Here is a 13,520-nt window from a genome sequence, read left to right as displayed (position 1 = left end):
GGCTCACAAATGCACCGGCTGCGTTCATGGATCTCATGAATCGCGTCTGCAAGCCGTACTTAGATAAATTCGTCATCGTTTTCATCGATGACATTCTTATCTACTCGAAGAACCGAACTGACCATGAGAAACACCTTCGCTGTATTCTCAAACTCCTGCATCGTGAGAAACTCTATGCCAAATTCTCTAAGTGTGAATTCTGGCTACGAGCAGTCCAATTTCTAGGACACGTTGTCAGCGAGCGTGGTATCCAGGTGGATCCCGCTAAAGTAGAGGATGTCATGAATTGGCAAGAGCCAAAGACGCCTACAGAGATTCGTAGTTTCCTGGGGTTAGCAGGATACTACAGGCGATTCATCGAGAATTTTTCAAGGATTGCTGCGCCCTTAACTTCTCTGACCAAGAAGAAGATAAAGTTTGTTTGGGGCCCTAAGCAGCAAGAATCCTTTGATATTCTGAAGCAAAAGCTGAGCAACGCTCCTGTGCTGACACTACCGAAAGGTACCGAGGAGTTCGTAGTTTACTGCGACGCATCACACACTGGCATGGGATGTGTGCTCATGCAGAAAGGCAAGGTTATTGCCTATGCTTCAAGACAGTTAAAGGTGCACGAGAAGAATTACACCACCCATGACTTGGAGCTGGGTGCCGTTGTGTTCGGACTAAAACTGTGGAGACATTACCTGTATGGTATCAAGTTTGTGATCTATTCGGATCACAAGAGCCTTCAACATCTGTTTAATCAGAAGGAGCTAAATATGAGGCAACGCTGTTGGATGGAGACTTTAAATGATTATGATTGTGAAATCAGATATCATCCCGGCAAAGCGAATGTAGTCGCTGATGCCCTGAGTAGAAAGGAAAGGGTGAAACCCATTCAAATCAATGCCAAGAGCATTGAAGTTAAGAATAATTTGATTGAAAGGTTTTTAGCTGCACAGCGAGAAGCTGTGTTGGAAGCTAACTATCCTAAAGAGAAACTAGGAGTAAATGAGGAGCAGTTAACTCTTAGCAAGGACGGAATTTTACGTTTGAATGGACGAATATGGGTTCCGATTTATGGAGGACTACGAGATGTTATCCTCCAGGAAGCCCATAGTTCCAAGTATTCTGTTCACCCGGGAGCTGATAAGATGTATCAGGATCTAAAGGCAAATTATTGGTGGATAGGCTTGAAAAAGTCTGTAGCTGCTTATGTAGCAAAATGCTTAACTTGTGCGCAAGTCAAGGCTGAGCATCAAAAGCCATCTGGCTTGCTACAACAGCCTGAACTTCCTGAATGGAAGTGGGAATGCGTAACTATGGATTTTATTACCAAGTTACCCAAGACAAGGAAAGGAAATGACACAATATGGGTTATCGTTGATAGGCTGACTAAGTCAGCGAATTTCTTACCCATCAAGGAGACTTATAGCTCCGATATGTTAGCCCAGTTATACGTTGATAAGATTGTATCCTTGCATGGCATACCTGTGTCTATTATCTCTGATCGGGATACTAGATACACGTCGCATTTCTGGAAGAGTTTCCAGCAATCTTTGGGCACACGTTTGAATTTTAGTACGGCTTACCATCCTCAGACAGACGGTCAGAGTGAGCGTACTATTCAAACGTTGGAAGACATGCTACGTGCATGTGCTATCGATTTGGGTGGTAGTTGGGATAAGAACCTACCACTAATCGAATTCTCCTACAACAATAGCTACCATACCAGCATTAAGGCTGCGCCTTTCGAGGCATTATACGGTAGAAAGTGTAGATCACCTGTTTGTTGGGCGGAAGTTGGAGATGTCCAATTATCAGGACCAGAGATAGTCTTCGAAACGACGGACAAGATTGTCCAGATTCGAGACCGTCTCAAAGCTGCCCGAGATAGGCAGAAGAGTTACGCGGATCCAAAGCGTAAAGATTTTCACTTCGAAGTAGGTGAAAAAGTGTTACTTAAAGTATCACCCTGGAAGGGGGTGATGCGTTTCAGCACGAAAGGCAAACTAAGCCCGAGATACATAGGACCTTTCGAGGTTATCGAACGTGTCGGGTCCGTTGCCTATAAGCTAAATTTGCCAGAAGAGCTCAATGGAATTCACACTGTGTTCCACATCTGCAATCTAAAGAAGTGCTTCGCTGATGAATCACTGGTGATACCACATACAGATGTGCATATAGATGAGAGCTTAAAATTTGTGGAAAAACCTTTGTCGATTGAAGATCGACAGGTAAAGAAGCTTCGAAGGAAGCATGTACCTATAGTAAAGGTCAAGTGGGATGCCCGTAGAGGTCCCGAATTCACGTGGGAGGTTGAATCCACGATGAAAGAAAAATACCCTTATTTGTTTCAGTAAATCTCGGGTCGAGATTTATTTTAAGGGGGTGAGGATGTAACACCTCGAAATTTTGTGTCCAATAAATAAATGACACGTGTCGCTTACGACAAAAATAATATAAACCCGGATTTAATTAAGATATGCGGTAGGATTTTCGAATATGTCGACATGTTAATTTCTACCTCTGAGCGACTTCGTCATTTTAAATCCCAAGACCTTAAGCAAAATTAATAAGCATCTAACATATCTTAAATCCGGTAATTACTAATAATCAAAAGTGTCCAAGTTTCCTAAATTTTGGATTTTAAAGAAATAATGCAATACAAATAATGGTTCTTAAACCCCATCCTTATGCAAGCCCATAATACATGGTGATATCTGGCTAGGCATGGGTTAAAAGGGGCCTCATACTGACTTGTCCCGGATTCAAAAACATATATTGCAAGTTGACCGTTCAATGCATGAAAGGTTAATTTTTTTTGCCACTGATGAGCGTTTACGGACCGTAAGGGTCATGCCTTACGGATCGTAAGGGGGTGAAAGGGTAAAAGTATTTCCGCCATAGGCTTACGGACCGCAAGGCCCATGCCATACGGTCTGTAAGCGACGCCCAGCGACAGAAAGTTGGCTGTTGGCTGTTTAAAGCGGTAAATCATTAATGTGAAGATCTTCCAGAGATATGGGTGACCCCTAATCACTCCTTAACACTTTAGGATAGTTGTTGATCATCAAGGAACCCTTGTAGGCCATGTTGTGATGATCCTATGCATCAACATTGCCTATAAAAGGCCACTTTGTGCAAACAAGTTCCTCACACCTTGTTCTGCCTTCATTGATCACATCTGGAGCTCAAGAGCACTCTCTACACATCTCTTGTCTTGCATAGGACTTCAGTAAGTGTGCTTGACCCTTTCTTATTTAGTTTTTGCTTACTTTTAGCTTAAAAGTCAATCCGTCGTAACTAACGGTTGACTTAACGGTTAATCACAAATGGTCCAGTGATTAACCGAATCAAAGGTAGTTATATGTTGGTATTCATGTAGGCATTAAACCCTTAAAAGGGTTCCCCTTGATCACCACTCTAACTAGTTCAAATATCGAGTCAAACATGCTTAGAAAAAGTCAACAGAAATGTCATTTTGCGATTTCTTGCATAACCTGTAATGTAGATGATATGTAACCTGTTTGAACACTCATAAAACATGATAATAAGTATATAAACTAGTCTAAGCTTGTTTGATCCGACCATTTATTGTTTTGACCCGGTTCGGAGCCGAAAGTCGCAAAAGTTTGACTTTTGCATTGACTTCAGTTCTGACCCGTTAAAGTTTGATTTAGATATGCCTTAGGACTCTCTTAGGACCAGGTTACATGATGGTATAACCCTCTGTGACCGGTTCGTTGTTTGTCCGAGTCTTTTACACATTTCCGTTAAATGCTTAAAAGTTGACCGTAACGCCCTTTTTAATTTAAAACGAGAATTTCGGACATGTGAAAGGATCATAACCTTGGTTACTGATTTCTAAGCATGTCCCTAAAATTTCACGTCAATCTGAGGTCCAGAATAGGAGTTATGCTAAATAGCGCAAATTACGGAACTTTAGTAATTAAATAGCGCAATTAGCATAACGCCTATCTAAACCCGGATTTCGACACCAAACCTTTTGCTCACTGTTGTAAAATAATATTTTGGGATTTTTAAAGATTTTTTATTATTTTTAACCTGCTCATAACCTGCGGTTATGGCAACGGTTCGGTAAATACCGAATATACCCTTTTCGGCCATAACTTGAGTTCTACAAGGTCTTTTGACCCGATTCCAGTTGTTACTGATTTTAATTAATAAATAAAGTATTTTAGACTTTAAAAACTGTTCGGGAAACTCAGATTTCCTGTAGAACTCTAAAACCTCTTTTATAATCTTTAAAAAGACCGAAATACCCCTACGGGGCATAATATGAACTTAAACTTGTTACGGGCCTTATGGAAGGTATCCTACTGATACCACAACCTCTTTAAAGCCTAATTGACTTAGGAAAACAGTGTAGGACTCTTTCGGTTACCCGTTGCCCTTTTGCGCGCACGGTTCGGCTTATGTAACTAGTTTACATAAATTAGCCGAAACGGGTCAAACCATATTGTTTTGACCCCAAAATCCAGAGTATGATTATTATGCCCGTATAAAACAAGTCTTCAAACTTGTTGAGTCAAAATCACACTCCATTCACGGTTTTCGCCTTTCATGCGATTAAACCGTAACTATGCTTTGAAACTGACCGGTCTAAGCTACGGCTAAGTTAAAGACCCGTTAGGATTCTAATAGGTTAAATTAAACCTTCGTTCCAGATTAGGGGACCAGTAAAAGCTATCTGCAATTTATTTCAATTTAAGGAATTATACTTGCAAAGGTAAATACTTTTAACTTATTTTCCGTTATACGGGCTTGGGTTACGGTATTTAAAATACCGCTTGGTCGGGCAATTGACCCCAACTCATTAGTAGTTGGGTATTATCAATGTGACCCGTTTAAAAACTTGTTTTGTTGGCTTAACGCCTTTGGGGGCTTAATGACCATGTCCCGGATATCCTTGGCAGCATTTACGAATGGCCACGACCTTGACATCCCGGTGTAGGCGTACACCCGGCATTATGTCCATAACTATAAAAGTGTAGCCGTTGGTTACCCGCCACGGTTTTATGCTATGTGGTGTGTCTATTAAACTTTAACCCGGCACGACACGGGCGACCGAACGCATAGTAACATGTAATTCTTTACAAGATTTGATTATAAATTATCCCAAGTTATAAAGAGTTTGTGCCTTGAGAATTTAAACCAATTTTATTAAACATTTTTACAAAAGTGTCAGTTGAATGTATTTACTAGTGTAAACTGACGTATTTTCCCCAAAAGACTAAATGCAGGTACTATGCGTAATTGGCTGGGATTTCTCCTTAGCATCATTAGAAGTCTCGCAAGCTTAAGATGCCTAAAGTCTGTTGAACTATACTTTTGTTATTTTTATTTGCTCCCCTGTGGATTATTATTTCAACAATGGTGATACATTGATATTACATTTAATGTTGAAAAATATTTATCTTTATGCTTCCGCTGTGCATTCATATAATTGTGTGGTTTGACTATATTGTTGCCAACTACGTCACGGTAATCCCCCACCGGGCCCACCGGTGAGACACGTGGAAATCGGGGTGTGACAGGTTGTTTCTTGCTCTATCAGAGTCGCCATAACTTTTCTGCTTGTAATGACCAAAATTGTTGTTTTCTTCCTCAAATTTAGCTAGATTAACGGACACCCTAACCTTGTCTATTCTGACCGACCCCAACTTTTCACCTAACACATGCACATCTTTAACCCCAGCAAACCTGACAAATCCAAAGGTATTACCTTTTTTATCTTTCTTTCTTGGTATGTAGGCATCCGTCATATTTCCAAAGATCTGGAACGTGTCCCATAGGAGGTAGCTTGAATAGTCATACGGCAGATTCCCAATGAAGTACGTCGTTTCTTTAACATGTGGTTTCTTCTGCTGATTATTATCTTGAACCAACCTCCTTCCTTTGTATTTGGCAATCCGCCATGGCTCATCACTTGTGTAATCATCTTGTGCATCATACCTCCATCCGTAGTTGTCGTATATTCTTCGCCCCCTCTCCATTCCTAATGAGGGTATCACCGCCGCAAAGATGCAGAGTTTTAAAAGGTTAATTGGATTCGTTTCAATCTAGCTGAACTATAAAGATAGCCGCGATAAAAAACAAACCAACTAAGCAATCAAGGTCTGGACTTCGAGCACTGATACTCACAGGAATTAATCCCGGAAGAACCAAGTCCCGGACGGCGAATGGAAGAAGCAAAGGATCGATTTAGGATGAAAGGTAGATACAGATTAGCAAAGGTGGTTAATCACACCAGTCCTCGCACCCTAAACCAACACTTTCCAATCTTCGTCGAGTCACCGGCGACGGTTCAAATGATTCCGGCGATATTAGGGTTAGGGAGAGAGAGTGTTTTTTTTTTTGTATATAAAATAGATACATGACTTCGTATATCTCATCACAATGATAAAAGGAATATAATTGTAAACATAGCATTTCTTAAACAATAATCATATAAACCATAATTGTTTTATGACTTTATTTAATAACTTTCACCTTTTACAACAAAAATGATTGATTCCTAGATCTAAAGAATGTGTTTTGTGGTTGACATACGTAGTTAAATACTTTTTTTTTTACCATTGGGAATAGCCCAATGGTGTTGGTGAGTTAGATAAGGTGTAGGATAGGTAGAGGTCATGGGTTCAATCCCCATGACATACAAGTTTAGCCATTCAAAAAAAAAAAAAAAAAAAAAAAAAAAAAAGTTAAATACTTTTCTTTTATAAATCAAAACGATATTAATGATTGATATGATATAAATAATATAATAAATTAATAATAATAATACCGGTGCCTTAAAAATCATAGAACAGAATAAAAAATTCAACATGTTGAACCAACTCAGGATAGGAAACAGTTACAGCTCATATACATTACTGAAGTCGGCTTTTTGAAGCAGAAAGCGGTGCGCGTTTTGTACGCTCGCACAGCACATGACATGATTATCAATAAACAACAAAAAAACTCTATAAACCCCTTCATTCGCCCCTATTTTTCCTCCAAATCGCATCGAATCTGCTTCTTAATCTTACTTTTCCGTTTGCAAATTCGAATTTCTTACATCCGATTTGCCGTTAACGTCATCGAATCTCTGTAAGTTCGCTATCTCTTTCATCACTTTACCTGTATTATTATTGTTATTGTTCTAGGTTTTCTTTTGCATTTCGTTTTCGAATCCAGCTGTTTTGTTCGCATTGTTTTCCGATTTCACGCGTATTTCTACTTTATGCGATTGTTTATTTATATATATTTCATGATGTTTGTGGTGATTTAGGGTTTTGTTGTGATGGAGGTGGATCTGGAGGAGGTTTAGTGTGTTTGTTAGGTTTGGATTGAAGGATATAGGTGTGGATTTGTGAAGGAAGTGAGGAAATGGCTGCGGTTAAGGGTGAGCATCATCACGCGATTCCGTTATCGGTGTTGTTGAAACGTGAACTGGCGAGTGAGAAGACGGAGAGACCGGAGATTACTTGTGGTCAGGCTAGCCAGTCTAAGAAAGGGGAGGATTTCGCGTTGGTTAAGACGGAATGTCAACGTGTGTTAGGGGATGGTGTCACTACGTATTCGGTATTTGGGGTATTTTATCTAAACTGTTTCTGGATTTCTATGTTTGAGTGTATGTATGCTTTATTAACCGTTATAACTTAATTACTTATGTGCATATTTGTTTTTGCAAATTATGTTTTAAATTTTTTATTTAAGTTGGAGATACAAAAATGGATAAGCTGCTTCGTTTTTTAGTTAAATAGGCACAGGATGGTGAATTTTTAATGAAAGTGAGTGGAGAAATAAGATTATGAAAGGATGTATTGCCAATGGTCTTCGGTTCTGTTCTCTTACGAAGATTTACTTTGCAGATATTTGACGGTCATAATGGGTCTGCGGCAGCTATATATGCTAAGGAGAACCTTTTAAACAATGTATTGGGAGCTATTCCTAAAGACCTTAACCGAGATGAATGGGTCACAGTGTTGCCCAGGGCTTTGGTGGCAGGATTTGTGAAAACAGATAAAGATTTCCAAGAACAAGGTATTCTCTCTCTCTAGGTTTCTTGACAAATCGGCATAAACAGGATGCATCCTGATGCCGTTGTGGTAATGCATGTAGAGATTTTAAACCTTACAAAGTTGGACCCACATCAATTTGAAGTAGGAGATTTTGTTTTTGATGCATGTAGGGCGGAGTCACTAAGCAGCTTCAATGCAATATTTCAATTAACTTAAAAGCTTGAGTCTAGTTATCTGCATGAGTATAGTAAGGTTTCCTTATTAGGCCTTGGGTATTAATGTTCTATATCGGAATAAACTTTTCACGTGTATTTGAGACTGATATAGTATCACTTGTCATATATAGAATTTTAGTAACCTTGGGGGTAATTACTTGTTACAATGTGTTCGTTCGACTGACATCTGGGATATTAATGACACATAACTTATTTGGCATGTATTTTTTTGGGGTGATAGAATCACATTCCTATGCAGTTTTTTGTATTGATTTTTTTTATCCCTATCTAAAATACTTGGTCCTCCAAGTTCCTTGTACTAAGCTATTTGCATGCAAAAACCTGACTCTTGTTATGCAAACAGTTGTAATACGATTCCTGTTGACGATTGTAGAATCAGATGCTCATGTGCCCACAATCATATCTTGTTTACTTTCTTTTTTCGCTTTCATATCTTGAATGGTTGATCCCTTCTTCTTGGATCATAAATGCGCATTATAATACATAATCTCAAGCTTGATTTGAAGCCTTGTAAACATAAGTGGGACATGTTATGGAGATAATAAAAGGTGAAAATTGCCAAATTCATGTTTAGGGAAGCTAATATTTATTTTGCTAAAGTTGTTGCATACTTGTACTGATAAACCACAACAGATTAGCTAACAAAGAAAAGGTTTCCAAAAAATATTGTAGAACTTCTCATTTAAAGAGGTATAGGACCACACGTTGCGAGTCATGAGACATAAGACCACCACAATGTGAACATTGATGAACAACATCAACATGGTTGAGCATCTTAATTACTTGTCTCTTATAGTTTATCTTAATAAATATCTTTCCTCCGCCTTCCTGTCGGTATAAAATGTTAAAACAGTTACAATACAAGTTAATGTACATCAGTGAATACTATATATGCACGCACACATAAATGTGTGTATATATGCGCATATTATATATGTGTGTGTGTATACTTATGCATTGTTATGTCTCAGTTCAATCCTCAGGAACAACTGTCACCTTTGTAATTATCGAAGGATCAGTTATCACCGTAGCTTCTGTTGGTGATTCCCGCTGCATACTTGAGTCTGCAGATGGTGGCTTATATTATTTATCAGCAGATCACAGGCTTGATTGCAGTGAAGAAGAGTATGCTCACAAACTATGTTGTCAAAAGCGCAAAAAGCGCGCGCCTAGGCGCCCGGGCGCAGCGAGGCGCACCTATAGCGCCTGGTGGAAGCCTAGGCGCAAAAATGGGATTTTTTTGAAAAAACGATGCTGAGGCGCAAAAAGCGCGCGCCTAGGCGCAAAAAACTTTGTTGAGGCGCATGGAAAAAGGTAAAACAGCACAAATGACCATTAAAAACGAAACCGAGTGCGTGCAAAACTGCCTCACGCGTGCAAAACTATTAGCTACATGATCTTAAATGGCATATATAATAGTTTTTTTAATTTTATATGTGGAATCTTATTTATTATCAAAGCATAACCTATTTTTTATATATTTTTTTCTCTATGTGCGCTTTTCTTAAAAAAGCCCACGCTTTTTTTGCGCCTTGCGCCTGGGCTCCGGGCGAGACCGATGCGCCTCGCCTGCGCCTTGCGTCTTTGACAACATAGCTCACAAATCTCTTTATAACACATTTAGTCTATTCTTCAAACTTTAACCTTGTAATATATTTAGCTTGTTAAACTGTAATTTCTCGCTTTGTTATTCGGTAGGAGGGAGCGTGTCACTGCAAGTGGCGGTGAGGTTGGTCGGCTTAATGCTGGTGGTGGTGCACAAGTACGTGGTCTTCTCTATCGTTGTATATAGTATGCAACTATGCATATGTATAGAGCTGTTGCTTATTTTCGAGTCGTAATTTTTTTTGATAGATTGGTCCTTTGAGATGTTGGCCCGGTGGATTGTGCCTCTCCCGATCGATTGGAGATGTAGACGTTGGAGAGTTCATCGTGCCTGTTCCTTATGTTAAGCAAGTGAAGGTCAGTTCATATTGCACTAGTATGATGTTATATTCGTTAATGAATAATATTAATAGTTTTTATAATTTGTAACCTGCCAGCTGTCCTCTGCTGGTGGAAGGATGATTATTGCAAGCGATGGGGTATGGGATGCCATGTCAGCAGAAGCAGCTCTAGTTTGTTGTCGTGGACTGCCACCAGATACAGCAGCTGCACAAATTGTTAAAGTATGGATGGATACACATTTTGTATATTTAGTGTTTGTCTGTTTGATGATTTGATCACGTCTAAACATCAGTTTTACTGAACTTTATTCCTGTTAATAGGAAGCTGTACAATTCAAAGGATTAAGGGATGACACAACCTGCATTGTCGTTGATATTCTTCCTCCAGAAAAGACGAACTCTAACGTCCCACATGCAAAGAAGACTGGTAAAGGGGTATTAAAATCCATGTTTAGGAGAAAGAGTTCCGGGTCTCCCCCTCAGGTTGATGCAGTGTATCTTCAGCCAGATGTGGTGGAAGAGCTAATAGAGGAAGGATCAGCTTTGCTTTCAGAAAGGTTTGTACTATTTGTTAACGGGTCAAATCTGACCCATTGACAGATCTACGAGTCTAGTCATGTATTATTCTTAACAACTGATATATATGATTTGGTTGCAGGTTACATACCAAATACCCGTTGTCTAACTTGTTCAAATTGTTCACTTGTGCGGTGTGTCAAAAAGAAATGAAACCAGGGGAGGGTATTTCCGTACTTTCAGGAGCGGGTAATTCGGCCAAACCAAATCCTTGGGATGGTCCTTTTCTTTGCTTAAGCTGCCATGAGAAAAGAGAGGCCATGGAAGGCAAAAGACCTTAAGGTACCTCATCTGTTCTTTGTTCTTTACCTAGACCCTGCAATTAGGCTTGTGAATGAACCGAATGAACACGAACAGAGGCATGTTCGAACACGTTCATTTAACTTTAACCGAACACGAACATATGATTGAACACATTTTTTTGTTCATGTTCGTTCATTATGAAAATGGTCATGTTCGTGTTCGTTTATTTAAAACATAAATGAACAGCTCACGAACATAAACAAACTTAAACGAACATAATTTAATCAACAATAAACAACACAAATGAACAAAATTGAACAAACATAAATGAGCACAAATGAACATAATTGACTAAACATAAAAGAACATAAAGTAATTTTTTATATTAACTACGATAATTTTTTTTTTTGGAAAACCCATCTTTATTACTAGAAAGCTCAATTACCAATTAGTCATATTTATATAAGTGGTAGAGGTTTCTTTTATGTTTAATATTTATATAAATATAACTACTTATGTATTTCAATTGAAAAGAATATAAACGAACAAACATAAACGAAAGAGCAAAAACAAATGTAAATAAATGAACGTTCACGAACATAAATGACCGAATAAACGTGTGTTCATGTTTGTTCGTTTAATTAAATGAACAAAAAGTTGTGTTCATGTTCGTTCATTTATTAAATATACAAACTTCCTGCCGAACAAGTTCACGAACAGTTCATGAACATTCGATTCGTTTACAGGCCTACCTACAATACCATTACAAACCCAGACATATTATAATTACATCCCGCATAACCCGTTTATAGGGCCATTAGAAAATGCTTTACGGGTTAAAATATCTGTACCAGTTAAGGCAATGCATAAATTTAATGGGTCCAAATGGATAAGAAGACATCAGATACGGGCCAGTTGGAGAATATAAATACATTCAGTTAATTATATATACTACAGGGGCTATTATAAAAAGGAAAATAAAGAAAACTAATTGGTCAGCCCAACTGAACTGACCGAATCCAACTCGCTTATTTTGCCACCTCTACTTCAATGTTTTCTTCCCTCATACAATGTTTTTCTTTTTATAGTAATCGGTGGCTATACATATGACCCGAGTATGGATGCGAAGACCGAAAAAGGCTGATTTTGAGATAAGTTACTATGTAAAATTGCTCAACCTACCTTTGAGCCTTGATCAATAATTCTTTTGTAATTCTTTCTTGTGCTCAAGTTGGGCCACTACTGTAGTTAAAATCTTGCCCTAATTCCATGTTCATATAACAAGGGAAGGGAGGAAGCCTAAAATGTGCTAGGCTTGGAGAAATTACATAAAACCCCATTGAATAGAATTGGGGGTCTCTAATTGGACAGTTGACAGAAAGTTTGTCTTGGAATTTTAATTATTATGAGGGTATCAATTTTTTGAAATTCTTGTATTACTAGATTCTCTTAATTGAACACTGTTTCAGATTTGTCTGTATTATGATATGATATTCATTCATAGTAACTTTAAGATCTTGTACTATCATGATTCTGTTTTCATGAAACATTTTTTCTATTTTATTTCTTGGATGCAACTGATCATTGTACTTGTAAGATGTGACCACATAGGATGCTCTGATTTGTGCTCTTTATAGGAAAATTGGTTTGTAATTTATTCTATTATTTTATGTTTATATATAATAAGTTTTTATAAATATATTTTAAGTTTATATATAGTTATTTGCTTTTTATAAATATGTTTTCAATTTCTTTGTATGCATATATTTATTTTATTACATGTATAACAAAATTTTATCAGTATAATTTTATCTCTGTATATGTATGTGTGCGCGCGTGCGCGCGCGTATATATCTTTATATATATTAGTTTATTCCCACAGAACGTGACTCTCAATATTTCCTTTTTATATGAGGTTACGACAATGAATCATAAAATCAACTATTTATAGAAATTAGTTTATAAAACTTGAAATATTGTATGAAGAATAATACATGAAAACACATGTAAATAAAGAAGCCAAATATGAGGAAATGTCATAAAATAAACTTTATAAAATTTGATACTAATGAATGATACATGATGTACATGCAAATAAAGAAGCCAAATGTGTAAACAGACGCAATGCATTGGCCTTATGGTCCAATGGCATGGAGTGATGGTAAGAGTTTGAGATCCTTATGGTCCAATGGCATGCATGCTATAATGTTGGGTTTTCTTCTTGATGGTGTTCTTTGGTAAGTCAGACCTAGAGTGTCAAAATCAGTATGAATAGTTAAAAAAATATTTTTTTAGCTACTAAAAGTAGCGATTTAAATAAAAAAATATTAAATATTTTTTTGTGTTTTTTAGATTTTTTAGGTTTTTTAAGGGTTTAGTTTTTAGCATTTAGTTTGGGTGGACCACAAAAAACCATGTGCATAGCATGCACATGTGCAGTGGTACTGTTGTTCGGTTTTTTTGACGAAATGTAGCGTTTTTTTTATAAAAACATTGTTTTTGTTTGTTTT

At 37.7% G+C, this 13,520-nt stretch overlaps 1 protein-coding gene across 1 annotated transcript; it reads left to right on the top strand.

The window, feature by feature from the left end:
• Nucleotides 1-6,850: 6,850 nt before the first annotated feature.
• LOC110879454 (probable protein phosphatase 2C 12) lies at nt 6,851-12,571 on the top strand. Its single transcript, XM_022127915.2, has 10 exons — nt 6,851-7,095; nt 7,277-7,578; nt 7,860-8,031; nt 9,217-9,370; nt 9,944-10,007; nt 10,100-10,207; nt 10,288-10,413; nt 10,513-10,748; nt 10,850-11,049; nt 12,099-12,571. Exons 2-9 carry the CDS (start codon nt 7,375-7,377, stop codon nt 11,046-11,048), a joined length of 1,263 nt encoding a protein of 420 aa, XP_021983607.1. The 5' UTR covers nt 6,851-7,095; nt 7,277-7,374; the 3' UTR covers nt 11,049; nt 12,099-12,571.
• The last annotated feature ends 949 nt before the right edge of the window (nt 12,572-13,520 follow it).

Source organism: Helianthus annuus, chromosome 9 (assembly GCF_002127325.2).
Source record: "Helianthus annuus cultivar XRQ/B chromosome 9, HanXRQr2.0-SUNRISE, whole genome shotgun sequence".
NCBI classification, from domain to species: Eukaryota; Viridiplantae; Streptophyta; class Magnoliopsida; order Asterales; family Asteraceae; genus Helianthus; species Helianthus annuus.
The sequence above is the reverse complement of the archived record's forward strand: the minus strand, read 5'-3'. Positions and strand labels throughout refer to the sequence as shown.

Coding starts and splice junctions, on each gene's coding strand:
- LOC110879454 (XM_022127915.2), top strand. CDS start 7,375: ATGGCTGCGGTTAAGGGTGAGCATCATCACGCGATTCCGTTATCGGTG. Junction 8,032..9,216: donor TAAAGATTTCCAAGAACAAG/GTATTCTCTCTC, acceptor GTTATGTCTCAG/TTCAATCCTCAGGAACAACT. Junction 10,008..10,099: donor ATGCTGGTGGTGGTGCACAA/GTACGTGGTCTT, acceptor TTTTTTTGATAG/ATTGGTCCTTTGAGATGTTG.